We start from the raw sequence: 26098 nt of genomic DNA, 5'->3' as shown, positions 1-26098 counted from the left end.
ATAATTATGACTATACATATATGAATATTTTTATCTTACATATTTGTCATGTTCAACATCCCCCCACCCCCAGAATTCATTTTAATCCACTGTTCACTAATCTGCAATAGAACATCAATTCTTGCTATTGGAAATTTTCAGCAATTTTAGCAATAATTGGCAACTCTTCTCACTTTTAGCACCATATTTCTCAACAATTGCTGATTTCTCATATTTGAAAGCCCAATATCCCACACTTCCGTAAAGGAAACATGGTCAACCTAGGATTGCAAGGAGATAAATTTTTTAGGGATTTTTAATTTTTTCAAATCATTATTTGAGTTTTTTTCTATTAACCTCTTAATGCCCGTACCTTGATGTGCTTCAAATTCTATTTTGACACTGAGATATTTTGTTGAAATTGCACAAATAAAGAATATTCCATGAAATTTTTTTAAATACATCAACAGGAAGTATGACACTGGACAACAAGTGTCCTGAATGGAGAACAACAGAATATGACAACATATTTGGAAAAACATGTGAAGTTAAACTGAATTGTGTCAGCTATACGCAAGATATACGATTAAACTGGAATCTAAATAATAAATTACAGAAGAATTATTTGCATGAAAATAACAATATAATGTAAGGTGGAAAACAAAAGTACCCACGAGATAATAAAGTACACCAACTTCAAGAGTGCATTTCTAAAAAAGAGAAATAGTTTCTTGATAATTTTTCTGATGGCAATTTCTGAGTAAGGTTATCTATACATGTTAAAATATACAACATCTAGCTGCAAGGCTAAAAATATTATACAAAGCCAAAACCTTGCTGTCCTCGAAATAAGGACACTATCTTGTCACTGTCTTGGACACTATCTGAAGAATCTGGTTTCTGATCAGAAGATCTTAATAAGGCTACAAAATCAAAAGACTTCTGAATGAATCGGAAGTCATCTTCATAGGCCAACTTTATCAACTCATAAGTTTTTAGTATGGAAATCATGGTTGTAAAACAAAACAATGCACATTAAAAAGTTTTATTCTAACTCTTCATAATGGCTGAATTTAAAGAAAAGACAATTTTTGTTCAAAAGGGGGAAAAAAATTATGTTTTGTGTTTTCAACATTAGCAACATTTTACCCCCTTTTTTTTTAGAATGGTAAGTTGTCAAAAATCAGCTGATGAAAAATTCTGAAATGATTGCACATTTTGTAATAAGTTGTGTATGCTAAAAAAAAGACTGACTGTCCCATTTGTTTCATGCAGAGAGAATGATATGTATGGTCATCTTACTTGTATCTGGGTTTGTTTTGGCTATAGTTATCAATCAGTTATTGTTATCAAAAACACACAGAGAGAGAGGGTCTCTATGTGATTGCATTGAGTGGAATGCACTTTAATTAGTTTCGTCTATAATTAGCATATCACATGTCCAACACCCTGCAAAGTTTCTTTTTACAGTTGGATAAAACTGCTAAATACAATCTATATCATTTAAGATATTCTCAGATGTCTTCAATAAGCGGCAAACAATATGTTCATCCCTCAACAATATTATGCACAATCAATATATTATTTCTCAGTCAACATGGTTCGTACTCTTCCAACTTCTAGTCTGCAGACCATAGGTTGATTAACACTACTTCAAATGATTTCTCTCATCGAACTTAGGATACATCACGTATCAGTTATAACGAATATCAGACATTATGAATGTTTTTCAGGTTTATATGCAATTTTGTTATATCCCAGCTCGACTGCAAAAGTAAATCATGGTTCGTAATCTTCCAACGAAAAAAAATTCAAGGACTATTCAAGCACTTTTCAAGGTAAAACTTAAAAATTCAAGGACTTTTTTTACAAACGCATATTTTTCACATGAATAGGCGCATATTTAATTTTGATTAAAACTTTCAGAGATTACATTTCTACCTACTTTATTTCACATCATCCGTAATGAATAAAAGAGGCCACATACACATATATATCATACAAAACATATGACACATTGAATAACACAGTGTTCGTGTCTGTCAATTTCCTCATTGAAATGTCTCTAAATATTGCAATTAATTTTATTTTAAAGACTAAAAAAAAGAACTCTTCTAAAGATAGAAAAAGATTAAATTATTTCTTTCATTAATTCTGGAATAATTTTTTCATCAATTCTGGAAAAATTTTTTCATCAATTCTGGAATAATTTTTTCATCAATTCTGGAATAATTTTTTCATCAATTCTGGAATAATTTTTTCATCAATTCTGGATTTGTTTCTTTCGCTAATGCTGAAATTCTTTCTTTCATTAATGCTGAAATTCTTTTATTGATTCTAAAATTATTTCATTAATTCTGGAATTATTGCTTTATTAATTTTGGAATTATCTTTCATTAATTCTGTAAATTTTTTCTTTCACTGATTCTGGAACTATCTCTTTCATTAATTCTGGAACTATCTCTTTCATTAATTCTGGAACTATCTCTTTCATTAATTTTGGAATCGTATCATCGATACTGAAATTATTTCTTTCATTTATTGTTTTAAACTCCTTTAAACAACTATGGATGCCATTAGAAAATAACGGAGATGGGCTGACATTCAACGCGTCACGTGATCTTCCAAGGAATGATGTAGACCAGTGTTTCTTAACCTTTTTTTTGCCCGTGGCCCCCTTTGAACCATATTTTTTTCTCGTGGCCCCCTTCTTACCCAGAGTTTACGACCCTCATCTAGAAGCAAGAACCTTTATACTTATTGAATTGATTTTTTCAGTGAATTTATACTGAACGAAAATTTTGCAAATAAGATTGGCCTCCAGACCACTGGCCTAGAATTTATTGAGCTCCCCGCTAGTCCAAGTTCTATTCAGGGCCGTCTCAACAGCATGGACACCCTGGGCAAAGTGATGCTATGGTAGTCAAAAACTTAGCTGGAAATAAAGAGTCTACATATTTTCTACTTATTTTCAAAATTTATTGTACTTTACTATACAAAATATCATAAGGTGGGGTCACTTATGGACATGACACCCCGGGCATGATTCCTCACAAGAGTGGGACTGACAGAGCTGCAGCCTGAGACCCGATATGATTTTCATCATTTTTTTTAATATACACTCATGTCCATAAATTAAGGATAATGCCAGCTCCGGCAAATAAAGGTTCAGAAACAAAACGAACGTTACTTATTCATAAAGCCCATTTATTAAACAGAAGATAAAGAACAAAAAAGATGGTGTATATATGATACCATTCATAAAAACTACGATTTTTGCTCCCTGGAGCAATTGTAAACATATCTCCTTTACAAAAACTTACTATTACACGGTTGGTATGATGGTTAATACATTGTATGTCTCCCATGCGATGAAATACAGTCCGTACAACGCCTAGGCATGCTGAGCATCAAATTACCGATCTGATCTTGGGGAAGACCACTCCACTCAGCAAGCAATGCTCTCCGAAGTTCCGGTACACATGTAGGAGGTGGTTGACGGGCTGCAACTCATCGGCCAAGCATATCCCACACATGCTCTATCGGATTCAAGTCAGGTGAGAATGCTGGCCATTCCATACGGGTTATATCCTCAGGTTCAAGGCATTCGTTTACGATGTTTGCTCGGTGAGGACAGGCATTGTCATCCATAAAAACAAATTCTGCGCCCTGGCACCCCTAAACAAACGTACATGTTGTTCCAGAATGATGTTCGTCACACCAAAAGATACCCAGGCCACATCGCCATATGACAATATCGGCTCATTGTCTACACGGACTAGATACAGATAAATTTGGGCTTTCATGGTTCCGGTTTGAACATGCAGGTCTGTTCTGGAACCCAGTATAATTCCACCCCAAACGAGCAATGCTGCACCACCGTAACGGTGTCGTTCAATGATGTTGTCTTGGTGGTAACGGGTACCTGTCATTCTCCATATGAAAGTCCAACGTGAATCAGACTGCAAGCTAAACCTGGACTTGTCGCAAAAATTCACACAAGCCCACTGTGACGATGTCCACATTGCATGTTCTCTACTCCAGGCTAATCGCTGCCGACAATGAGTTGCCGTGAGCGGAACACATCTGACAGGCCTGCGAGCATATAGACCAATATCTCCTAAACATCTGTACACGGTTTGCCTTGAAACTGTGGTACCCGTGGCTGCAGATAGCTGACGAGACATGTCTGATGCTGTGCTCCGTCTGCTTCTTTTGGCAGTTACTGCCAAACATCGGTCTTCATTCGGCATTGCAACTCGGGGGCGACCTGTACTGTAACGTCTACTGACATTTCCGTTATCTTGGAATCGTTGCCAAAGCCTAGAGATGATACTTTGGGCAATTCCAAGTTCCTCGGATACTTCCATCTGAGTACGCCCACATTCCAGACGGCCGATAATTCTACCACGTAAAAAATCATCCACATGCGTCCTCTGTGTCTTAACTATTCGCTTATGGCACTGAGTGCCTTACAGAACTCTTGTGAACAATTTTACTTCTTTGCCACCATTCCTTATACACCCCCCCCTTACACTCTCGCCATTGTGACATACTATCGGCATCATCTGGTGCCTGGGGGGGGGGGCGCCCAGCGTGAAATGTGAAGTTGACTGATCTAATGTATATATGCATATATGAATTATTGACATCATCGTGCCCCCCCCCAGACTTCCAAGTCATTCTCCGCCTACGGTTGACAGTAATCAGAGGAAGCTTTGCTCACTTACGGACCGAAAAGCTGAAACTATTTCGGCAAAAATTATGAAACTTTTTTTCTAAAATATTGATTTCTCAAGTCCTCCAGCAAAAATACCTAGTACAAAAGTTTATTGACTTCCAACGACTCCAAATACGTCTACATACGATCACAGGATACATGCTACCAGAAAGCCGGGTTTTCCTAGAAGTGGGTTACCTTCTAGAGCAGGACGACTTCTACTCTAGAAGGAGGTATTAGTTGTTGGGGGCCAGAGCGTGCCGACTGAGCTGAAGAAAAAAAAACAACGATCGGAAGTTCTTTTTGAGAACTCTAGCTTTTATTCCATAAAAGTTACAAGGAAAAAAAACAAGATCATTTACGATCATAAAAAAAAAAAAAATAAATAAAACGGCCAACAAATAACAACCGGCAATCTCGGAGAAAAAAAACAATCTAGACATATAGATGCGGGAAAAAACCAGCCTACAGTATAAAGCCGAGCTCCCATGAGGGTGAGAGCATGCCGCCGGCGATTTACATATTGTGTCGGGCTGAGCGGTTACACATGCAGAGAGACTAAAAAGGGAAAAAACATTCCAACATAGGTTTTTGGCGCCGCATGAACCGAATTGGATCATTTCTCGTTGACAGAAACGTGTTACATAATCACACTACGCATTTGTATATTCCTACCGTGGCGCATCAGCTACTCTGTCATCTGCATGCTCCGGTTTGAAGGGAAGCATCGAGCTCGATGAAGGGCACTGATCTATAGGTAAAGTTTACTTATAGCTCAATGATGAAAGGAAGTGAAAGAAAACAAAAATGCAGAGAAGATCGGTAAAACGAGTGGCGCACAATGCATTTGACTCCTCCAGAAGCAGTCGCCAATCACACCTGACGTAAAACACTGCCGTGAGGTTGTTGCGCTCTCTAGGAAAACAGTCGAACTTGTTTTCTTATTATTGGTGAGTGGACGGCGTGTCACGCTGGGCAATTCACTTTGCGCGCGGCACAGAAAACCTGCTCCTACGAAAACCCAGCTTAAGAATAATGGGGAAAAAACATGCTTCAAATCCAATTATCCAGCATTATTGGCTGCTAAGGCTGCGCTTTGCACTTTTTTAAAGACGTCACTTACAGAGTAAAAAAAAAGTGGCGAAAACTATTTCGGAAAACACAAATTTTTCACACACACACAGGGACTCTCACAGAGTTCTTAACAAAAATTTCTTTTCAAGGACTTTCAAGGCCTTGAAAATGAACTTTTTTTTTTTCAAGGACCGTACGAACCATGGTCAATTAATATAACAAGAAAAACATAAATACCTAAGGTGCATGCATTCTTTTACATTCTTTTAATACCACAAAAGTTTATACACTTATGAAATTTGCTCTTATATTAAAAAGAAGCAGAACTTATTGAATAAAAATTATCAGAAATCTCTTTAAAAATATATATTATTCAAACATTACTCAGATGGACCCATGCTTTCATCCTTGGCTTCTTGCCTCTGATGCAGATCGCAAAGCTTCCAACACTCTGCCTTAAGCCTTTCTCTTCCAGGTCCTCCCCATCACACTGACAATTGGATCTTCCCATGTTGTTGGAGATCTACCTTGTTTTCGTTAACCAAATCTAGGACACCAGCTGGTGACTCTGGATGTCCATCTGTTGTCTTTGAATCTTGCTATGTGGCCTGCCCATCTCCTCTTTCTTATATATATTGCCTTTACAACATCTTTCACATTTGTATTCACATGGATATCCATATTTCTAATGTGATCGAGTTTGCCGACATTGCACATCTGACACTCCATAGTATGTTGAGTTGAATTTAGGCTTTCCTCTTCTTTTTTCATTGGATTCCATGTTTCAAGTCCATAAGTCATTGAAGGGAGACTATTGAAAAGACTTGAACTTATTTTATTTCCATTTTTAAGAATCTATCAGAATGCTTTTAATTGTATTAAATGCAATCCATGATGCTCTTTTTCTATATTCAAATACCAAAAACAGTGCTGTAATTTGTAATAAAAATAAGTTTTTGCAAAAAGAGTGGAAGTTGTGTTTGCAAAAGTTTAGACACAATAAAGAATTTTTGCAATTGGTCACAGAAATAAGCAAATTCGCCACTAATGACATCACTGCCATTCAATATTTATGCTCTCCATGTGATAGCCTCAGTTATTTAAGATGGTGTGAGCTACAACAAGCAGTACTGAAAAAGTAAACAGAATATGGTCACTTAAATCGGAAGAGTAAGCTGTTTCGGAAATTGCAGCTCTTTCACTATGTTCTAAAATGTCTATCTACCGAATATAATCTGGAGGTGGTGTATATCAAGTGAAGACTCATTTATGCAAACAATGACTAAGTGACAATTTAAAAGCTCAACTGGACTCTCAGTGTGAATGCATATACAAGAAGCTGGTACAGTAGTATTTCAAAAAATTATAAGAAAACCAGCTTTTGCGCTCAGGTTTCAACTTGAAAACAAAATTACCTGAGCTCACAAGTGTTTGCCATTGGCATATGGACTTAAATGGTATTCAGTTATTTTCAGCCATAAGAAGAAGTGGAACCTAGATGGGCCGGATAGATGAGGATAATATTTGCACAATTTGTGGAAAAGAACAACGGACTAATAATAGTCATAGACAAGATGGTGGTTCACTGATGGCATCTGCTGCAATGGGCAGGTATCAATATTGTCATCCTAGTACATGTTCACCCTAATAAGTGGTAATTAATTTGTGGTTTTAAAATTAATAGTTTTCAGATACTGTGTGATCTCAACTGGTGTCTAAACTTTAGCAGTGCACTGTATAAAAATGTATGGAATGCTATCGCAGGGGTGGAAAATGAAAATTTGATTTTTGTAGCAGGAAAAATTACTTAAGTAGCAGCAAAAATGTTGTTCTGTAGCAGCATTTATCAGTTTTGTAGCAGCATTTATCAGTTTTGTAGCATTTTTAAATTTTGGCAGTAAATAAAATACACAGTTTTTATATACATATATGCAGTAGCATACACAGGATTACATTTTACTTCACAAAACAGTGTTATTTCAGCTCAGAAGAAGGGGGGTGTTCCCCCCACCCCCAAGGTACAAAGTACACAGGGACTTCGTCTAGAAGAAATAATTGTTTTTTTAAATCAAAACAATTTTGAGACTTCATTCTTTACAATGTTAACAAATAAGAGGTTTTTAACATACAGACACACATGGTGTGTTTCAGATTTCAAAAATAATTTAAAAATGAGTGTTTTTAGATTTAGCTTGTAGACTTGGTAATCACTAGTTTAAAAAAAAAAAATCACTAAAGGACAGGCTTGAAACACTCATTATAAAAGTAATTATTTTTCTTGTTTTTGCTGCTGATTTTCTAAGCAGTGCTTTTGTTCTCTTCAGTTTCAAGCATTTTTGAACGTTTGATCTTGCTGCTTTTACCAGAATTTACCCATTTCTTATCTAAATGATGTGTATTTAAATGTGTGCTGAGTTTGCTCTTGATTATATTACTTCAATTCGACATACTTTGAGGTGACTTCTTTTCTTGGGTCATTCTTAGAATATTTATTAGAAATTCTAAAAAATGTAATAGTGTGATTAAAAACTGGAATTAAATTGTTTTTAACTTAAACTACAGAAATAAAAACTATAAAATAATGATTAAACTATTAGAAATTTAATAGAATGATTCTATTTTCACAAAAAATTCAATCCGAGTTCATTTGTTTTCACTCTTTATTTTTTAATTGATTTGTGATTGTATTTTATTTTCCAGCATCTTTGACAGATTTCCGGCTCTTGTTTTACTTCCAAGTTTTCTATTATTTATTTTCTACCATTCATTCCCTTGATACGCCATTTCTTTTTATGCCATTCACAGATATGTTTAGTGTTAAACGGAAAATGGTTTCCAGATGAGCATTAATTAAATTACTTTGTCTAGACCATGGTCGTGGTTAGTTTCAAAGGAACAAAAAGATAATTCATGTAAGTGTAGCGCTTGTTATGTGTTCAAGTGTTGTGATCTATCTCCCAAATCAAAAATGAGAATGAAAATCTTTTCTGCAAATTCCAAACTATGACTGTTTTCGATGGAATAATTTGCAGAAAACATTGTAATTTCTGATTCATTTCATCTAGCTGGAACACCACTCAGATAGTATACAATAAACTGAGCTGAATTGAACCTTTAATGATTTTCACAATCATGCCTATCAATACACCAGTGGATGGCAAGTACAAATATTAGTGATTAAATTATTGGAGATACACACACAAATAGAAACAAATGCATAAGGTTTAAACACAAAAAATATACATGCATAATATAATCTCGAATCCAGATAAATAGATTGAGAAAAAAAAAAAAATAAATAAAAAGTTGCCTGGGCGCATGGGGAGCAAACAAAAACAGAAAGGGGGAGGGCGTCAAAACTACTGCCTCAAGAAAAATACAATTTTTGATATATTCTCGATAGATCGAAAAAAATGTAGACACATAGAAGGAGAGGGGTTGCCAAAAATGAGATAAACGTTTGATCAGGAGTAGGTATGGCGCAGGTATTTAGAAATGTGAGTATGTCTTTGAAGGGCAAAGAATGTGCATTCCTTAAGCAGGTGAAAAAGATCATTGTAGCTATTTAGTTGATTGCAATACTGACAAGGTTCATCAGTGTTAAATTTGTGCAATATACCTTCGTTAGTATAAAAGGATAAAGGCGAAGCCTGGCCATATTCTTACGGACCGCCAAGGGGAGATTGAAGCGAAGGTAAGATTGTAAAGACAGCGAAAATTCAAAATTATCGGCAAAATGAAATAATGTTGAAGCAGACAGTCGAGTTCTGTCTTCTTGGAGAGAGATATCAGTAAAATTATTAGTAAGGGATGTTAGAACTACTGGAGTGAGGTAAGGAGTGGGTGTGCACCAGATGTCAGGTCGACCGCAGTTATTCAGAAGGGTCTTGACTGAATTTGCCCAGTTTTCCGAATCTGTGTGCCAGCAGAGTTCAAGACAGCAAATTTTAGGTAGACGATTTTCGTCCATTTTTTGAAGCCTAAGCCAATACGTGATAAGTTGGTTAAACATTTGAGTGGCAATGGGGCGGTGACCAAGCTCAAGTCTAACAAGATAACTAGGACAATACTTGCTTAGATTTAATAACTTTTTCATAAAACTCGTATGGACCCTTTCTAGCATATCAACATAGAAGAAACCCCAAACTGGTGCAGCATAACATAGAGTAGATTGTACAAGGCTATCAAATAATTTGAATGCCACACACAACGAGGGGTTTCTAGAGCTATGCAGTAAGTCAAGTAGTTGGTTCATGGCCGCGATAGCCCTTTTTAATCATGAAATTAGCTGCTAATGAAAATTTTCCTGAAGATGAAAAAGGGAGGCCAAGGTAGACATAGCTACTGGCTATTTAGAGTTTAACGTTACCCCAAAAAAAGTTAGTATTTTTTGCCAGATGGCCAGACTTTCTAAATACAATAATATTTGTTTTGTTTAACTTAACAGTAAGGTGGTTAGATTTAAAGTACGAGTCAAGAAGATTGATTTTTTTTTTGCAACTGTATTTTTGAATCACCCAGTATTACAATATCTGCGTACAGGAGAATGTTCAGTTCAGTGGAGTTATTAATTGAAATGCCATGGACATGAGGCTGACAAAAAGATTTTTCAATGTCAGCTAAAAAAATGGAAAAAAGAAGGGGGGGAGGCAGGTTCGCCCTGCAAAATTCCCCTGGCTACATGGAAAGAATTTGTTAACCCATTAGTGCTTCTTACTCTTACACGGGCATCATTGAAAAGCAGATCGTAAATTTTAATAATTTTATGACTTACTCCTAGGTCTCGGAGAGCTTCCACCACAAAATGCTTCGATTAACAGAATCGAAGGCTTGACTTAGGTCAACAAAACACGCAAAAACTTTGCGAGCAGGTTTTCGAAGATGGATTTGAACAATAGAGCGCAAGTGTGAAAATGTGGTCAGTGCAACCCTTCTTCTTACGGAATGCGCCTTGAGATTAGGGTAGGATCTCGTTCTGTTCCGACCAATGATATAGCCTTTTCATTAGTATAAGGGAGAAAATTTTTGAGGTGTAGTTCAAGAGAGATATAGCTCTGTAATTGCTCGGATCCAACGGAGAGCCTTTTTTCATAATTGGAGAGATTATTATTTCGGACCTCGCTCCCTGGGGCTTTATTACGTTTCAGTAATGAGAGCACTGAAAAGTATTCGGAAACTGAGATGGACGCTTCTAAAAAACTGCACGCGTTATTAAAGTAAGGGTGAGCAAAGGAGTGGGTTAGGGTAGCTGTTGAGGGGGCCCGCAAAGAGATTAGAGAAATAATCTAGCCAACATTGTTTAGAAATTATTGAGGGGTTAAAATATGTATTTCGTCTAAAAATGTTCAAAGCTTTCCAAAATTCAGAGGAATTAGTAGCATTTTGTATTTTATGGTGGATTTATTGGAAATATATGTGTTTTTTGTGGGTACATGAATCACGGAAAGATTTTTTCAGTTGAATATATTTTGTGAAAAGTTTGGTGCAATTTCTCTGTCTGGCTTTTCTTAGAGTATATCTCACATCTCGCTTTAAAATGCGGCATTCGAAGTCAAACCAGGGAGATTTAAGATATTTACGTTATTTTTTTTTACCTGTTGATGCATATTTGCAAGAGTTGCTGCATGATAAACACTATTTTTGAAATATTCAAAATTAGCGTTGGAGTCGGTGATTTGGTGAGTGGATGTGTCAGTTATGTAATCTGAAAAAGTATTTTGGAAAATTTTGGTAAATTGGGGCTGCCACCGTAGCTTAGATTCAATGTTGTTGTTAGGGAAAACATGTGCAGATGACGACGAGAGGAAGTAGGCAATGATTGGAAAGTGGCCAGAGTAAAAAAATTGCTCGACCTTAAAGTTTATTATGTTATTTATTGCAAACTGTAATGGGCAAAAAATATAATCAACAATTGATTTCCCAAATGATGAAACATAGGTATAATTTCCATCTTGATCCCCGGGTATGAACCGTTTAAGATAGCTATTGCATTAGTTTCACAGAAATCAATTAGGGCATTGCCCCTTCTGTTGCATTTACGGTCAAGAAAACCCCTACTGCTGAAATTTCCAGATGCAAGATCCAGAGGTGCCCAATCGGAGGGATCCCCGCAGCGGCAGTTCAGGTACCCACCAACCAAAAACCATTGACCTCTGCTGACCAGAGTGTAACAAAAATCTAAAATTTCAATAAAATTTTTTGTTTTGGAACTCTCTGGGGGTATATAAACAGTTCCAATAATTAGATTTTGAAATAATAGAGTATCAGATGGAGAGACCTCAACAAATATTGCGAATTCAGACATCATTAATATTTCCAAGATAGTTATTGATTTATTATGTACAGCAAGAATAATACCGCCAGTAGGTCTGCCAAATATGGGTTTTTTTGTCAGTGAAATAAATAAATTGAAATCACTCCACGCCCGCACCTCCAGGTCTTGGTCTTTATAAAAAGTTTGTTAAACCGAAAAATAAAAAATTCAGAAAGATCAGAGATAAGTTTCGACCGCAAGCCACAAATATTATAAAAACAACATTTTAAAGCATTATTCTGACAATCAACTAGGGGGTTAACATGATTCAAACAATTGTTTTCCGGAATTTGATTATCCTGAGGAGAGTTATTTTCGGATTGCGGCATGATTGATCGGGATCAGACATCAGTATTATTTGGGCTATTTGATGGGACCTCGCTGATTGAGTTATTTAAATCAACCGAAAAACATTTACCGTCCACAAATAGACAGTCCAGTATCAGTCTCACTCTCTTTCTTGCCTTCAAGCTGCTATCCATGAGTGGATGAAGGTGGAATCTAATTCTCCTTGTTGTGGCATGAATGAATGAATGAATGAATGCCAGGGGCTCTGCCACCGGACTTATCCCGTTGCCGAGATCACTTCCAGTCTAGCTTCGTGGCAGAGTCTGGGACAAAGTGAGTACACCTAACAGTCTGAGTGTGTAGCTAGTGTCATGTTTGATATTTCAGTGCTGCCACTGCTGTCAAATTGGGAGTGAAGTGATTGAATATTTGTAACATTGTAGGCCTGTTGCTCTCTGTGGCAAGACTTTTTAACGGGGAGATCGGCTCGCATTCGCACCTTGAAGCTGGAAACCACAGAAAACCAACTTCAGCCGACCACCACTGTGGCGCTGGTGGGGCTCGAATCCGGTTCCTCGCGATGCGAGTCCGTCACTATGACCACTCGACCACCACAGCGGCACCCTCCTTGTTGTGCCACAAAAATCTTCTCTCACACGTAAACCATCGAGTAAAGTGAAGTTGGAACGGCATACACTCTTAAAGGCACTAAACACATCATCGCGATCAGTGAGGCAAACAAATTTCACTATCATAGTGACACACTGTAGATTACCAGAATCTCCATTTCGGCGGCGGAGTGGATGAGCAATGTCAAACATCAGACGGTCCGCACCAGACATCTGTAGCTTTTTTTTCACAATATCACGTACAACGGAGCACCAATCCTGGGCATCATCAGAGGGTGGAATCTGTACGTTTTCTAGGATTAGATTATTTCTTCTATTGTAGTCCTCAGCTCGGTCTAGGCGTCTCTGAGGTCTGATCTTTCCCAGCTAGCTCTCTCGAGGTGATCTGTGATTTTCGATAGCTTCGCATCCACAGCATAAATTCTGACAGTAAGATGTGGAAGAGTCTCAAAATTAGACAGCATTATATATTTGAGGTCCATCAGCATGTCAGCAGTGTTGGCGTCAGTTCCATGATGGGCGGGAGGCGAATCAGTTGAACTGTGCCTTTGACGTTTTCCCAAGGTACCCGTGGCCTGAGGGGGTGAATGAAGCAGTCGATTTGCAGGCGAGAAAATTTCATCAATGTTTTTGCTCTGTTTTTTAGGATTCCCCATTATAGAACATTGTACAGAGATTCTGATCAATAAATCTGAGGGGACCTGAGAAATTAATAGCGAGAACAGATAAACATGATGAAATAAATAAGCAAGTAAAGGAAAAAAAAGATAGAAATATCAAGATGGCGTCGGAACAAAATAAAAACGCGGCCTTTCCTCTACTCAGTATACAATACATATGTGTAAGCTGAAGTTAGTGAATATAAAGCCCAGGATAACAGCTTTAATGACCAAACTGCCTATGTTATCTATCACAGGCGCAGACCTATGGGGTTGGTCACCTTGATTACTCCCCTCACCAAGCGAAATGGGAATATGATAATATTGCATCAAATAAATCCATTGAAAATTATTAGCATAAATATTTTTAATTAAATAACAAATTCAAGAAAACTTGGACTAAAAAAATAGAAAAAACTGGGGAATTTTTCTCAAAAAAAGTCGAGCGAGAAAGAAATCCATAATTCCCCCAAAAATACTGGACAATGCAGGATGTATGTTCACTTCCACAATAATGTAAGGGGAGAGAAAAAAACACCCCTTCCAATAGCGACATTAGATCTCTGATCTCTCACCATATTACTCATGGCATATACAAAAATCTGTGAGTTTCCCTAGATAATTTTACTCATGCGGCTTATTATACGAGAGGCACCAAAATGATGTCTTGCACGGTTGAGAATTTTGTCTCAAGCCTTTCCTGCTCCTTCACATGATTGTACACAGGGGCTATTACATATTTTTTTAATAAAGGGACATGTGCAAAATTATGACCTGGGTGTCCATAGAAAATAACGACCTAGGCAAACCACATTCCCAGATGTGGAAGCCCCCCTAGCTGTCGGTATAACTGCTCAATCTGAAAGCACTGTAGCCTGCATGGGATCACCGTTAAGAAGGATAGGTCTAGGGTAAATTATTTTATAGATTTGTTAGATCACCTCGTATTTTATGATACAGCGAATGTTTCTCATAGTATTCAGATCTTGGAAGGGGCGATCACAGTCCTCTGGAACTGCGTCTGTTTCGGAATCAGCTATAAACTGTAGATCCCAATACAATTAGCCTTGGTATATAGAATATGATAAAGATGAGACAAAAGTGGTCACTGTAGCTGTGAGGGATACTAGCTTGTTACCATATCATTTTCATTATCAGAGTGTCTACCACATACCCAAAGAAAATTTTTCTGAATTTTTGTTGACTTCTGCTTGTCTGCCTAAATAAGCTTTGCTGGAATCTTACATCAAATAATACCTTTCAAACCAACCATGACCATGGTCTAGACAAAGTAATTTTAATTAATGCGCAGCTGGAAACCATTTTCCATTGAACACTAGACATGCTGGTGAATGGTGTAAAAGGAAATGGTATATCAAGAAATCTATATATATAAAATTGATTTTCTGTGTGTGTGTGTGTATGTGTGTGTATGTTCTCTATACAAATCTTAATTTTAGATCGATCGTCGCCAAATTTTGCATATATACCAAATGGGACCCAACTTGAACAATAGGGTACTTTAAAATTTCGTCAGACCAGGGCAAATGCCCCAAATGGGCAAAAAACCGTAGGGCAACAATGGTTTTTGGGCCTCAACAATCACTTTCCGAACGTTTACTTTGGTTACCGTGGTTCCCTAGCAATGCGTTTCAGACGTGTATATGCCTTTACAACGGTTTGGCACTTCTTTAATCCTGTTAGTATATGTATAATAGTTTATGCCTTTATAATGGTTCGCCACATTTTCAATATACTCTCAGTAATGAGGCTTTTTGAATAGACGTCATAATCATCATCAGCATCGCTTTGAGAGTCAGGAAAAGGGTGATCCTCATAGAAATCAGTGCTAAAATTGTCGATTTTACTATAGAAATGCAGAAATTAGTGGGATTTTCCGCCCCATCAATAATTTTAAAAATTGTATTGAATTCTTGATTTTTGAAATATTCAGTTCGCTTAGAGATATACGAAGCCCAGGAGATTAAATATGAAGAAATTAGCCAAACCTATACTTTTGAGTTGGATATTCGAGCAATATCATTGATTTTATTTATATCTCCTCAAGTATGAAAATTAATGTCTCCATATTGTCTCTTTTGATATTTATTTGCATAAATTCATGTGGGTTAGGATATTTTAAAATTAGTTATGAGCCCGTGAAAAGACATTTAAATATGAAGTAATTGAACGGCACTACACTTTTGAGTTGGATATTCATACAAAATAACATTGATTTCACCTTTTTATTTCTTTCTTCTCAAGCTCGAAAATGAAAATGTGTCTGTATTGTCTTTTAACATGCAACTGCATAAACTCATATAGTTTAGGTTGTTTTAAAATGAATTATCAGTATGTAAAGTACATCGAAGAAATTCCACAGCTTTAATTAAGCATTTTTGGAAGCTGAAATAGGCAGAGATGGATAATTTGAAGTTCAAAAGTGGGGGGGGGGAAATCAAAATACTTAGCGCCCTTAACAAACGGAAAAAAATATATCCATTTCTACGTTTCTTTAAATTTAGATTTGTTTCTTTCATGAGTCGCGGTGGAAGTCGCCTTATTGGTTAACTTAGACGCGGTTAGCATGTCCCTCAAAGCAAGAGGGAGATATCGCATGATCCAAAAAGCCTAATTGAAGAAAACCCGGGCAGCCCCGGGTATTATAGCTAGTATAGTATAAAATTAATCGAAAACTATCACAAATCAGTTAAATATAGGGAGTGAAAACAGATTTACTCGGATTAAATCTATGCAAATAAATCAAAGGAGTCAACTTTTCGTTTTTTTGTTGTTGTTCTGTGGATAAGCGGTAATTCGCTTAGTTTGACCCCCCCCCCATTTTATACATTGTTGGAAGATTAGGCACCAAATCCTGGGGAGTGGGGAGCCTCAAGCTAACCTCGGCCCCCGAGAAATGAAATTGCGAGGAGGGCAAATGGCATCATTGGAAAGTAAGCTTCTATCATGACGCAACTTCAAAGTTTCCCGAGGGAAAATTTTGTTTGTGGTGCAAGATGGCGCAGAATTGAAGAATTTCGGCATTTTTGTAGCAATATGTAGCAAATAGGGGAAAATTGTCAAAATTGTAGGAGAATATAGCAGACGTCGGAAATTGTAGCAGTTTGTAGCAATTATAGCAGATTTTCCACTTCTGCTATCGCTTACTATGTCACTTTCCTTCTTGTCTCACTAGTGTTTGTATAAAACATGAACGGATTATGAAAACTACAGTCGAATCCCGTTTTAACGAATACCATTATAGCAAAAATCTCATTTTAACGAACACTTTTCTCATTCCCCCAATAAGTTTACATAGGAACAATGCAAAAACCTGGAATTCCTTTATAACAAAATTTTGTTAAAACAAAGGATCTTCTCCAGTCTCTTGGAGTTCGTTATAACGGGATTCGACTGTATTTTGTTTTTTTTTGGATGCTCTTGAGTATTGTACAAAATATTCAAGTTAATTTATGGAATGAAAGTTGTTGATTGTAGTATTTTTAATGTTTTTATGATATATTTTAGAAAAGATCAGTAAATCTCAGAATAAAAAAAAAAAAGCATGACCAAAAGTTGGCCAGGAATTCTGAGAAAAGAAACATATTGCTACTGAATGAATGAATGAACACCAGAACTTTTCCACTGGACTTATCCCGTTGCTGAGATCTCTTCCAGCCCAGCTTCATGGCAGAGTCTGGAACACTTTATTTTGTGTCAGAAAAAAAAAGAAAAAGAAAAAAAAAAAAAAAAAAGAAAAAAAAAAAAACAACATACAAACATAAGATATTGGTACTGACATCTGATCCAAACTTTGAATTATCCACAACATTAGAGGAAAAAACTGAATTAAACAAATAATTTAAACATTAAAGTGCACAGGAAACTCCAGGGGAATTCCTAAAAATCGAATTATCTAAAAAATTTAAATCAACCAAGTTCAAATTAGCCAAGTTCGCCTGTGTATCTTACCTCCATCAACAGAGAAATCGCATATCCACATTCATCTTCGATGGGCCATGAAACAATATTGAAATTGTTAACCAAGTGTTCAGCTTGATTCAGACACACTTCAATATCACAGCAGTTATCCAATATACCTTTCAAAGTTGTGTGTTCCAGCAGCTTATGAAATTTAAAAAATAAATATATGTATAAAATGAAGATTTGAAAAAAATATTGGAAATGAACGTTTCATTGATGACAGTTAAAAAACAATGTTCAGTCAAATTCTTAAAATTTTTTGTTTTAATAAAGAATTTATGCTCTGCATCAGAGTGGCCAAAGTTTAAAAAATTATGTTTTTAAAAATATTAGAGCAGTGGCAGATAAGGAGAGAGAGAGAGAAGCATGGTACAATACAAAAACTTCAAATCAAGTTACACCTGTTTTAGTGAACATTGATGTACTAATTACATGAGTGCTGGGTTGTAAAATGCAAATTAAACATCGCCAAACTTTTGTTAATTATAAGTGCCTGATGAAAAAAAATAGCAAAATAAAAATTAAAAACAAACACCAGAATGGTAAAAAAAAAAAATCTGAAAAGAAAGAGCATACTTTCTTTGGAGTGCTACTTCTATTGATGCGTTGCAAACCATTATTAGCTCTAGACATCACACATTTTATCTGCACCATACATTCTTGCATTTGTTTCTTCAGTAATTCATGATCTTTCAATACTGCTATCACCAACAGAGATGCTCCATGAGAATTTATTCCTGGCATTAAAAAAAAAAATTACCATTTTGTCACACATGCTCTACAGGTTCAAAGTATCAATTTTAAAAGTATTGAGAAACTAGATCCATGTGGTTAAGGGCTTTATTGCCAACATCAAGGCACATAACATCTGGTTGATCACAGTTAAATTCACAATACATGCATGCATGAAAACAAGATAGATAAATCAACACAAATATTCATTAAAAAAACACCTTGCTTGTTTATTGTCAAAATACAAATGCAAAGATATCACTACAGCCTACTATACCTACTCAATCATTTGAGCCTCAAAAGTTCAAGGTTCCGGATAATCCAAGTTTGCCTTAGATAAATCTCTCTACTGCACCTCTACATGAGATTTCAAATGATTCAACAGGGTATGTCATCACAAAATTTAAATCTTGTTTTTCCTTTATATAACTTCAATGATATTGAAGTAAAGGTAACATGGTATGGTATGAATGTTTCTGATATGTGGTAAAGTTCGTGATTAAAACAAGTATAGAAGATCAAGAAGGCATTTTTGTCAATTCAGCTAAAGTTTTTGAAATATTTTTTTTTTAACTGTCACATTCATTTGAAAAAATAATTCACATACCTTCTATGTACTTGCTGATGTGTTGGTGGTCTCCTATCTCACTAATTTTCAAAGAGGCATCTTTTGCTAGAACTTCTTCAGTAATATAGGGGGCAAGAACTTCTTGATTGGGATCAGATTCTATGCCAAGATCTGGGGAAGAATAATTTGATCTCAACTGCATTGCATCTTTGACTATTGCATTTTCATTCTGATCATTCGATAAGCAATTATGGCTATTCATAAGCTCTTGGTGGTGGTGATCATTAGAATCACAACTGCTTGGAAAGCTTGTTTGGCTTTCAGTCCTGTTGAGAGGAGCACCATTATCAGAATACAGAGCCGATTCTTTCTCAGTGACAGTGACTTTATCTGCAGAAAATGTAAAATATTACAAAACAACAGAAAAAATACAATACACATTTTGATTCCACATGTAAAGTTTTTTTTTTGTTCAAAATAAAATATTTTTCTTTGATACAAGTTATATATACATACATAACATATTTTGATGTTACCCCCCCATATTGGACGACACCCCCTTCAATTATTTTAGCTTAAAATTGGAAAAAAAGTTTTTCATTTAAGATTTTTTTTATATCTTAAAATAAAAAATTAACTATCTTTTATTAATATCATAGAAACCTATGAAGGATTATCGTTGAGGGAGGCGAATCAACTTTGCAAGGATGTGACGTCACTCTCCACTACCATACAAAGGTTTTTTAACAACTGGCTGTTGCGAAGATATATTTCGGAAAGAGAGAAAATTCAACTGCCCCTTTGATGAATCGAACACATGTCCTTTCATTTTCCGGGTGAACGCCTTAGACCACTAGACTACAGAGGCACTGAATCTCTCAATCTTTCCTTGGAGCTCGTGTACACTGAAAGGGACCGTACATGGACGGCCGGACCAGACTCAGGCCAAGCTCACAACTGCTGACGCTGCCACCAGATGGCGACTTATGCAAGGGTATGTGACGTCACTCTCCGCTACCATACAAAGGTTTTTAACAACTGGTTGTTGTGAAGATATATTTTGGAAAGAGAAAATTCAACTGCCCCTGCGGGGAATCGAACCCATGTCCAAACATACACTTCAGTTTTGCTTTATGTTCAAATACCACTGCGCTGGGCTAGCACCTCCTAGAGATAGAAGGCCTCTGCACTGTTTGCCATAAACGTCATTCAGACTACCTAGCAAGTTTGCCACATTTTGAAACACAGCATCCTATTTCGTTTCTTCTTATTTTGGTGTAGAATCTTCCTGATTGGCTAACAAATGCAACATAGTGATTGGATGTGGGGGAATAGAAATCGCCAATTTTGAGCCAGATCATTTCTTTTCATCACAATGATGATACTGGAACTAGCAGGGAATTATTTTCCTTAAATATTCTGAGGGAAAATGGATTACTTACCGACGTCACAAGCAGACTCCGGAGGCCTTCTATCTCTAGGAGGTGCTGGCTGGGCCCTCGTGAAGAAATGTACTCAACTTTGACTGTTTTAATGTTCCACATCATGTTACAATTTGTTGAATAAATCAATCTTTTAACTAACATTTCCGCCTCTTTAAACATGGTGACAAGATAATGATAGCAATTAGTATGTTGCAGCCTTTGTGTTTGTATTTGAGGGAGAACACAAAACTCACTCCATGTCTTCCCATGTATGCTCATGATACCAATATGTGGTAGGAGGGAGGGGGGAGTAAAAATGGCTAAAAACCTGCTTTGCTAATATAATTCTTGGATGGTTCCCCCACAACTAAAAATTAAAAAAAAATTAACTAGGAAATTTGCATTAGAAGTCAAATTCTAAATAGCAATTTTGAGATTTTCAAAATTAAACCAAGTCTCATATTTACCTGCTTTGCCTTTCTCAGGAAAACTTGCTTGATTTTTCGAACTTGGGGAAAAAAAAAGTTTTAATCATAAATTAATTTTCTTTCATAATAAAGTGTCACATTGAAAAAAAAATCCAAAACAAATCAAACATTATATTTACTCAAATTACGCATTTTCTGACTTTAACCTTCTCTCTCTCTCTCAAAGCATTGCATTTCTCTAGTCTAGAAAGCTCATGCCTTATTTTTGAAAAAAAATTTAAATATTTTTTTCCAAAAATTTCTCAGGTATTTTTTTATTTTATTTTGTCTAGGATATCACCATTTTGAATGAATGTGAACAACACATTAATTTTAATTAATTTTTTTTACATGATGTCTCTCAGCAGATTAGCTCAAAGCTATGTTTGATGGATGGGGAAAGTTGGTTCCAGTGTTTCTCAACCTATGGTCCGTGGACCAGAGGCAGTCCGCGACGATGGTGGTCGCAAGCAGACTTGATAATTTAATTCTAACTGAATGAGAAATTATTAAAAAATTGTGATTGATATTAGTAATAACGATATGGATTCAAATAAAAATCACACTTTCATAATTAGGTTCACCATATACCATTGAGAAAAATGCTGTCCTTAATACGGGAGTCCTAAATTTTGTCAAAAAATTCAAATTAATTGCCTTAAATGCAATTTGTAATTACTATTGCTAAAATTGTTGAAAGGTGAAATAATAAAAAGCTGCTACAAATCACATTTTTAAAAAAAAAAATGTTTCAAGAAAAATATATTCAAAAATAATTCGATGACAATTTCATTGAGAAAAATACAGTAAACTGGGATCTTAAACAGATTAAAATACAGGACATCGTCAATTGTGATCAAATACATTGCCAGGAGTAGCAATCATCAATTTTTATCAAAATTGCTATACTATGGAAAAAACATTGAACCTGACAAACGTCTAAGATTAATATTTATATTTTTTGCCTTGAGTCGTGTCCGGTTTTCCTATATTTTTTGCCAGAATTCTCATAATATAATTTATATATTCAGAAAACACTTCTTATTCACAACTTTATTAAATATTAAAAAAACAAACAAACTTGAAAAATGGGAAAAATGTATGAAAAAAATCAAGACCACCAAAATTACCGGAATGTCCTATAATACGAGACAAGTGGTCCATCAATTTGGTTCAGACATTTTACTGGTCCTTGGGCTCAGAAAGGTTGCAAAACGCGGCCTTATTCAATTACTCTTGTTTATAATAAAATGCTACAGTTGTTAAGAATAGTCCCATTTCTAAAGTATAGATCAGTGTTTTTCCTGAAGTGGGCAATAGAATGGTCTCGCGGGGGGGGGGGGGGGGGAGAAGAACAATAGAAGCTACTTGTATAGCATTGGGTCCTATGGATTTGCTTCAGTCAGGGGGAGACGAGAGAAAAAAATTTGTGAAGAAGAGGGTGATGGAACAAAAAGTTTGGAAAACTATGGTATAGATCAGTGATTTCCAACGTGGGGGGTGATGAAATGTTCCAGGAAGGGGGGGGGGGGGGTAGAAGCTACCGGTATAACATAGGATCCTATAAGTTAGATTGTGTTGGGGGGAAAATTTTGAGGAAGGGGACGATGAGACAAAAAAGGTTGGGAAACTATAGATGTGTGGAACAAACAACATATATTCATTCTAGCTAGGATTACTACTTAATTTGCTTCAAATAGCAAGTTTTAAACAAGTTTAAAAGTAGAGCAGATGTATTAGTACACTAAGTGTTTTAAGGCAAACAGAAGAAGCAAATTATATCTCTGTCTAAGGGTCAAATATAATTTTTCTTGGTTCCCCTTTACTTTACCTATATTAATAACATAGCCTTTTTTTCTTTCTTGCTCAGTTTGATATCATGGACCATTATTTCCATCCTTTTTTCAGATATTAAAGCTTTCTCTATTCCAGTTTATTTAATATTCTTTCCGACAAAACATTTGGCTCGGGAAGGTTTTCTTTTCTTCCAATAATTCCTTGAAAAAGTACAGTTAGGTCATGGACGAAATCTTGCCTTTTTTGCCACGATACCAACAAAATATTCTAATAATTAGAAAACAAAAGATGACCACGTGTCGTGGAAAATTGTACACAAGTCCAGTTGGCACTGTGATAACAGTGTCACAATGAAACAGATTTTTTATTTCTTTAACTGGCAAGTGCAACTGGTGAGGATAGTAGGTAGTTTTAAAAAAAAAAATGAAAAGGCTGCCATTTGAATCATCAGTTTTGAGAAAGGAATAAGTCCAAAAAACAAGTTTTTGAAAAATCGAAAAAACTGTACGAATAGTACATTAATTTCTTAAACCTTACCCTTTTTCAAGATCCTATATCTACCTCTTGGGACTGGTTTTTCTTACCGCTCACATGTAGAGTGAAACTTAGTGATACTTTACAGTACAAAAAAACAATTGTCATTTTTGGATTTTGTCTCCTTTGCTTTTAAATGAATTGACGACTCATTTAAAAACATTCAACAACAAATTTTACATCTTAGTGCTGTCATTTATTGGGAAGTTTCTAAACATTATAAAAACAGCATCAGAAATAACATACCTTTTGTTTTCAATATAATCTTTGTTGTGAAAGTCCAAAAACTACTAACTTAAAAACCGTGGTCAATGCTGTCTGTCTGTTGATGTTTACCTTTTGACTTCCCGGGCCACGATGTTTTGCTGCTCTGACAATAACTGTATTCAATTCAGTTTTTGTTACAAATAAAGTATGTTATTTTCTACAATATGCCTGATCAATGTAATTCAGCATAAGGCTCCAAAGCTTCATAAAAATACAATGATCTTTATGCAAAACAAGATTTTCTCTGCAACATATGCATTTGTATATGTATTTTTATACTCCACACAAAAACGCTTCAAGTTTTTTCCTATGAAAAAATTAGTGACTTTTTTTAAGGTTTGTTCTTTTATGTGTTATAAATATGAAATCTATACTTAATCTCTTAACTGTGAACCGCATCATATATATATATATATTTTTTTCTGTAAGTGGCAACTCTTGAGTGTGTGTGTTGGTATCTTCGGCCATGTAAGCGGTCATGCTTAAACTTTATCTTTAAATAAATGTTCTCTTTATCTCATGAACTTCATTAACTTCTTTGAGAGATTTAAAAAATTCGGTATGAATAAATTTGGATCCATTTGAAAAATTGGAAGGAGAAAGCAACTGGGTAAGCTGGAAATTCAACATTGAACTCCAGCTCATGGTGCAAAAAGCCATGCCTATTGTGTTAGGCAGGATGACAAAGCCTGAACTGCCTGCCACTGACGTGAAAGAAGAGGAAAAGAAAGCTTACTCAATGACCCTGAAGGTATATGAAAATGCAGAAGCAATAGCTAGATATATCATAGGCTTGAGTGTTCAGGCTGAGCCTAAACAACAAATTCTCACATGCAAAACAGCAAGAGAAATGTGGAATGCCCTTCACAGAGTGTGTATGAGCAGAAAAATGAAAGACGACTTGATCTGCTATACAGTCAGCTATTTTCATACTCAAAAGATGCCACCGACAGTATTGCCATGCACAAGTTGAAACTACAGAGGACCTGCAGGAGGAACTAAAAGGTGAGGATGTTCAACTTCCCATATCCTATGTTGTTGAACAGAATTTTAAATACCCTGCCTAATGAATACCTTGAGTTCAAAAATGCACGGGAGTCCGTTTCTCACACTGAAAGAACTGTTTCTGGCCTCACAGAAAGGTTATGTTTGCATGAACAATGGCTGGAAGAGGCAAAGCCTGCTGAAAACTGGAATGTTGCATTCATTGCAAAACCTGGCAATGCTTTTGGTAAATATGACAAAACTGCTGCTGCTGGTGGTGCTCAGAAAGAGACTAAAAACAAGAAATTCAAGTGCTATGCCTGCCGTCGTCCTGGGCATTTGAGAAAGAACTGTTTCACCTTAAAGGCGGGAAATGCTGAAAACTGTGAAGCTTGCAAGTCAGGACAAGCGTGTGTGTCTGTTTCTGGTATGCAGAGTGAATACTACTAGCTTGTCCATTCTAGTACCTCATACCACATTTCATCCACGCTACATTGGTTCTCCTCATATGAACAGTGTGATACTCCCAAGGCCATTGAAACTGGGTGATTGGCAACCCATGTTTGCCAGAGGACTTGGTGAAATAAAAATTGAAATGCTTGTCAATGGGACTTGGGAACCAGGCAGTCCCACCAAGGTTTGGTACATTTCAGATTGCGACCAAAATCTTTTCTCGTCTGGTGCTACATTAGATAATGGCCTACATCAATATGCTAATAGTAAGGTATGTGAATTCAAGAAAACTGATGGCAAAACTGTGGCTGTCATTATCAGATATAACAGTGTGTATAGACTGTTAATGGGAGTTTTGAGTCCAGAATCAGCTTGTGCGAGTGTTGAAGATGATAGTTTACAGTTATGGCATGAACGTTTGGGACACCAAAATAAGCACTATGTGCAGAAGTTTTTGGGACAACGTGGCATTGAAGTGAAGCTGGATGATGAATACTGTGATGCCTGTGTATATGGAAAAATGCATAATCTTAGTTTTGGCTCGTTGTCCTACTTCACCTGGTCAACTTGTTCATGCAGATGTATGTGGATCTATGCCAGATAGATCACTTGGTGGAAACAGGTACTTTGTAGCATTTAAAAATGATTATTCTAAGTTTAGAAGTGTATATTTGATAAAAGAAAAGTCCCAAGTGAAAGATATACTGCCAAGACTGCTGGTTATACCCTGAAAGAACTGTTAACCGATGGAGGCAGGGAATTTAATAACACAGATGCTCACAAAATTGTGCAGAAGGAGGGTCTTGCTCATTGCTCATAAAAAATAATGCCTTACACTCCTAAGCAGAATGGGGCCATTGAGAGAGAAAACAGAATTCTGGTGGAAGACGCAAGGTCGATGTTACATGCAAAGAACTCCCAACGGAATTATGGGGTGAGGCTGTAAAAACAATTGCATATGTTTTGAATCATACAGGACCCATCTCAAAGAAGGAAAGTCCCCCTTCAAATTGTGGTTCAAGAAAGGACCAGTAATTGACCATCTGAGAGTTTTTTTGGTACAAAATGCTTTGTATATATTCCCAAGCAAAAGCAAAGAACGTTTGACAAGAAGACTGGGAAAGGTTACCTGGTTAGATACTGTGGCAACAGAGATGGTTATTGAGTATGGTTACCAGATAAGAATGAGGTCATCTTGACTAGGGACATTGTTTCATTGTTTTCAA

General features: G+C 36.2%; 1 protein-coding gene across 8 annotated transcripts in view; it reads right to left on the bottom strand.

The window, feature by feature from the left end:
* LOC149087828 (uncharacterized) overlaps positions 1–26098 on the bottom strand; it is a 337458-nt gene that overhangs the window by 7286 nt on the left and 304074 nt on the right. For all 8 annotated transcript variants that reach the window (XM_089231745.1, XM_089231740.1, XM_089231739.1 and 5 more), the window contains 4 exons: positions 20838–20878; positions 18986–19336; positions 18223–18383; positions 17635–17787 (listed from right to left, as the gene is read on the bottom strand). In XM_089231745.1, coding sequence (XP_089087871.1) covers positions 17635–17787; positions 18223–18383; positions 18986–19336; positions 20838–20878 — 706 coding nt within the window. The remainder of the gene's footprint in view (positions 1–17634; positions 17788–18222; positions 18384–18985; positions 19337–20837; positions 20879–26098) is intronic.

Source organism: Pholcus phalangioides, unplaced genomic scaffold, assembly GCF_987345545.1.
Source record: "Pholcus phalangioides strain wild (caught in Gottingen) unplaced genomic scaffold, Ppha-v1.0 ptg000004l_1, whole genome shotgun sequence".
In the NCBI taxonomy this organism is placed as follows: domain Eukaryota; kingdom Metazoa; phylum Arthropoda; class Arachnida; order Araneae; family Pholcidae; genus Pholcus; species Pholcus phalangioides.
Note: the sequence above shows the minus strand (reverse complement) of the source record. Positions and strands in the feature narration are given on the sequence as shown.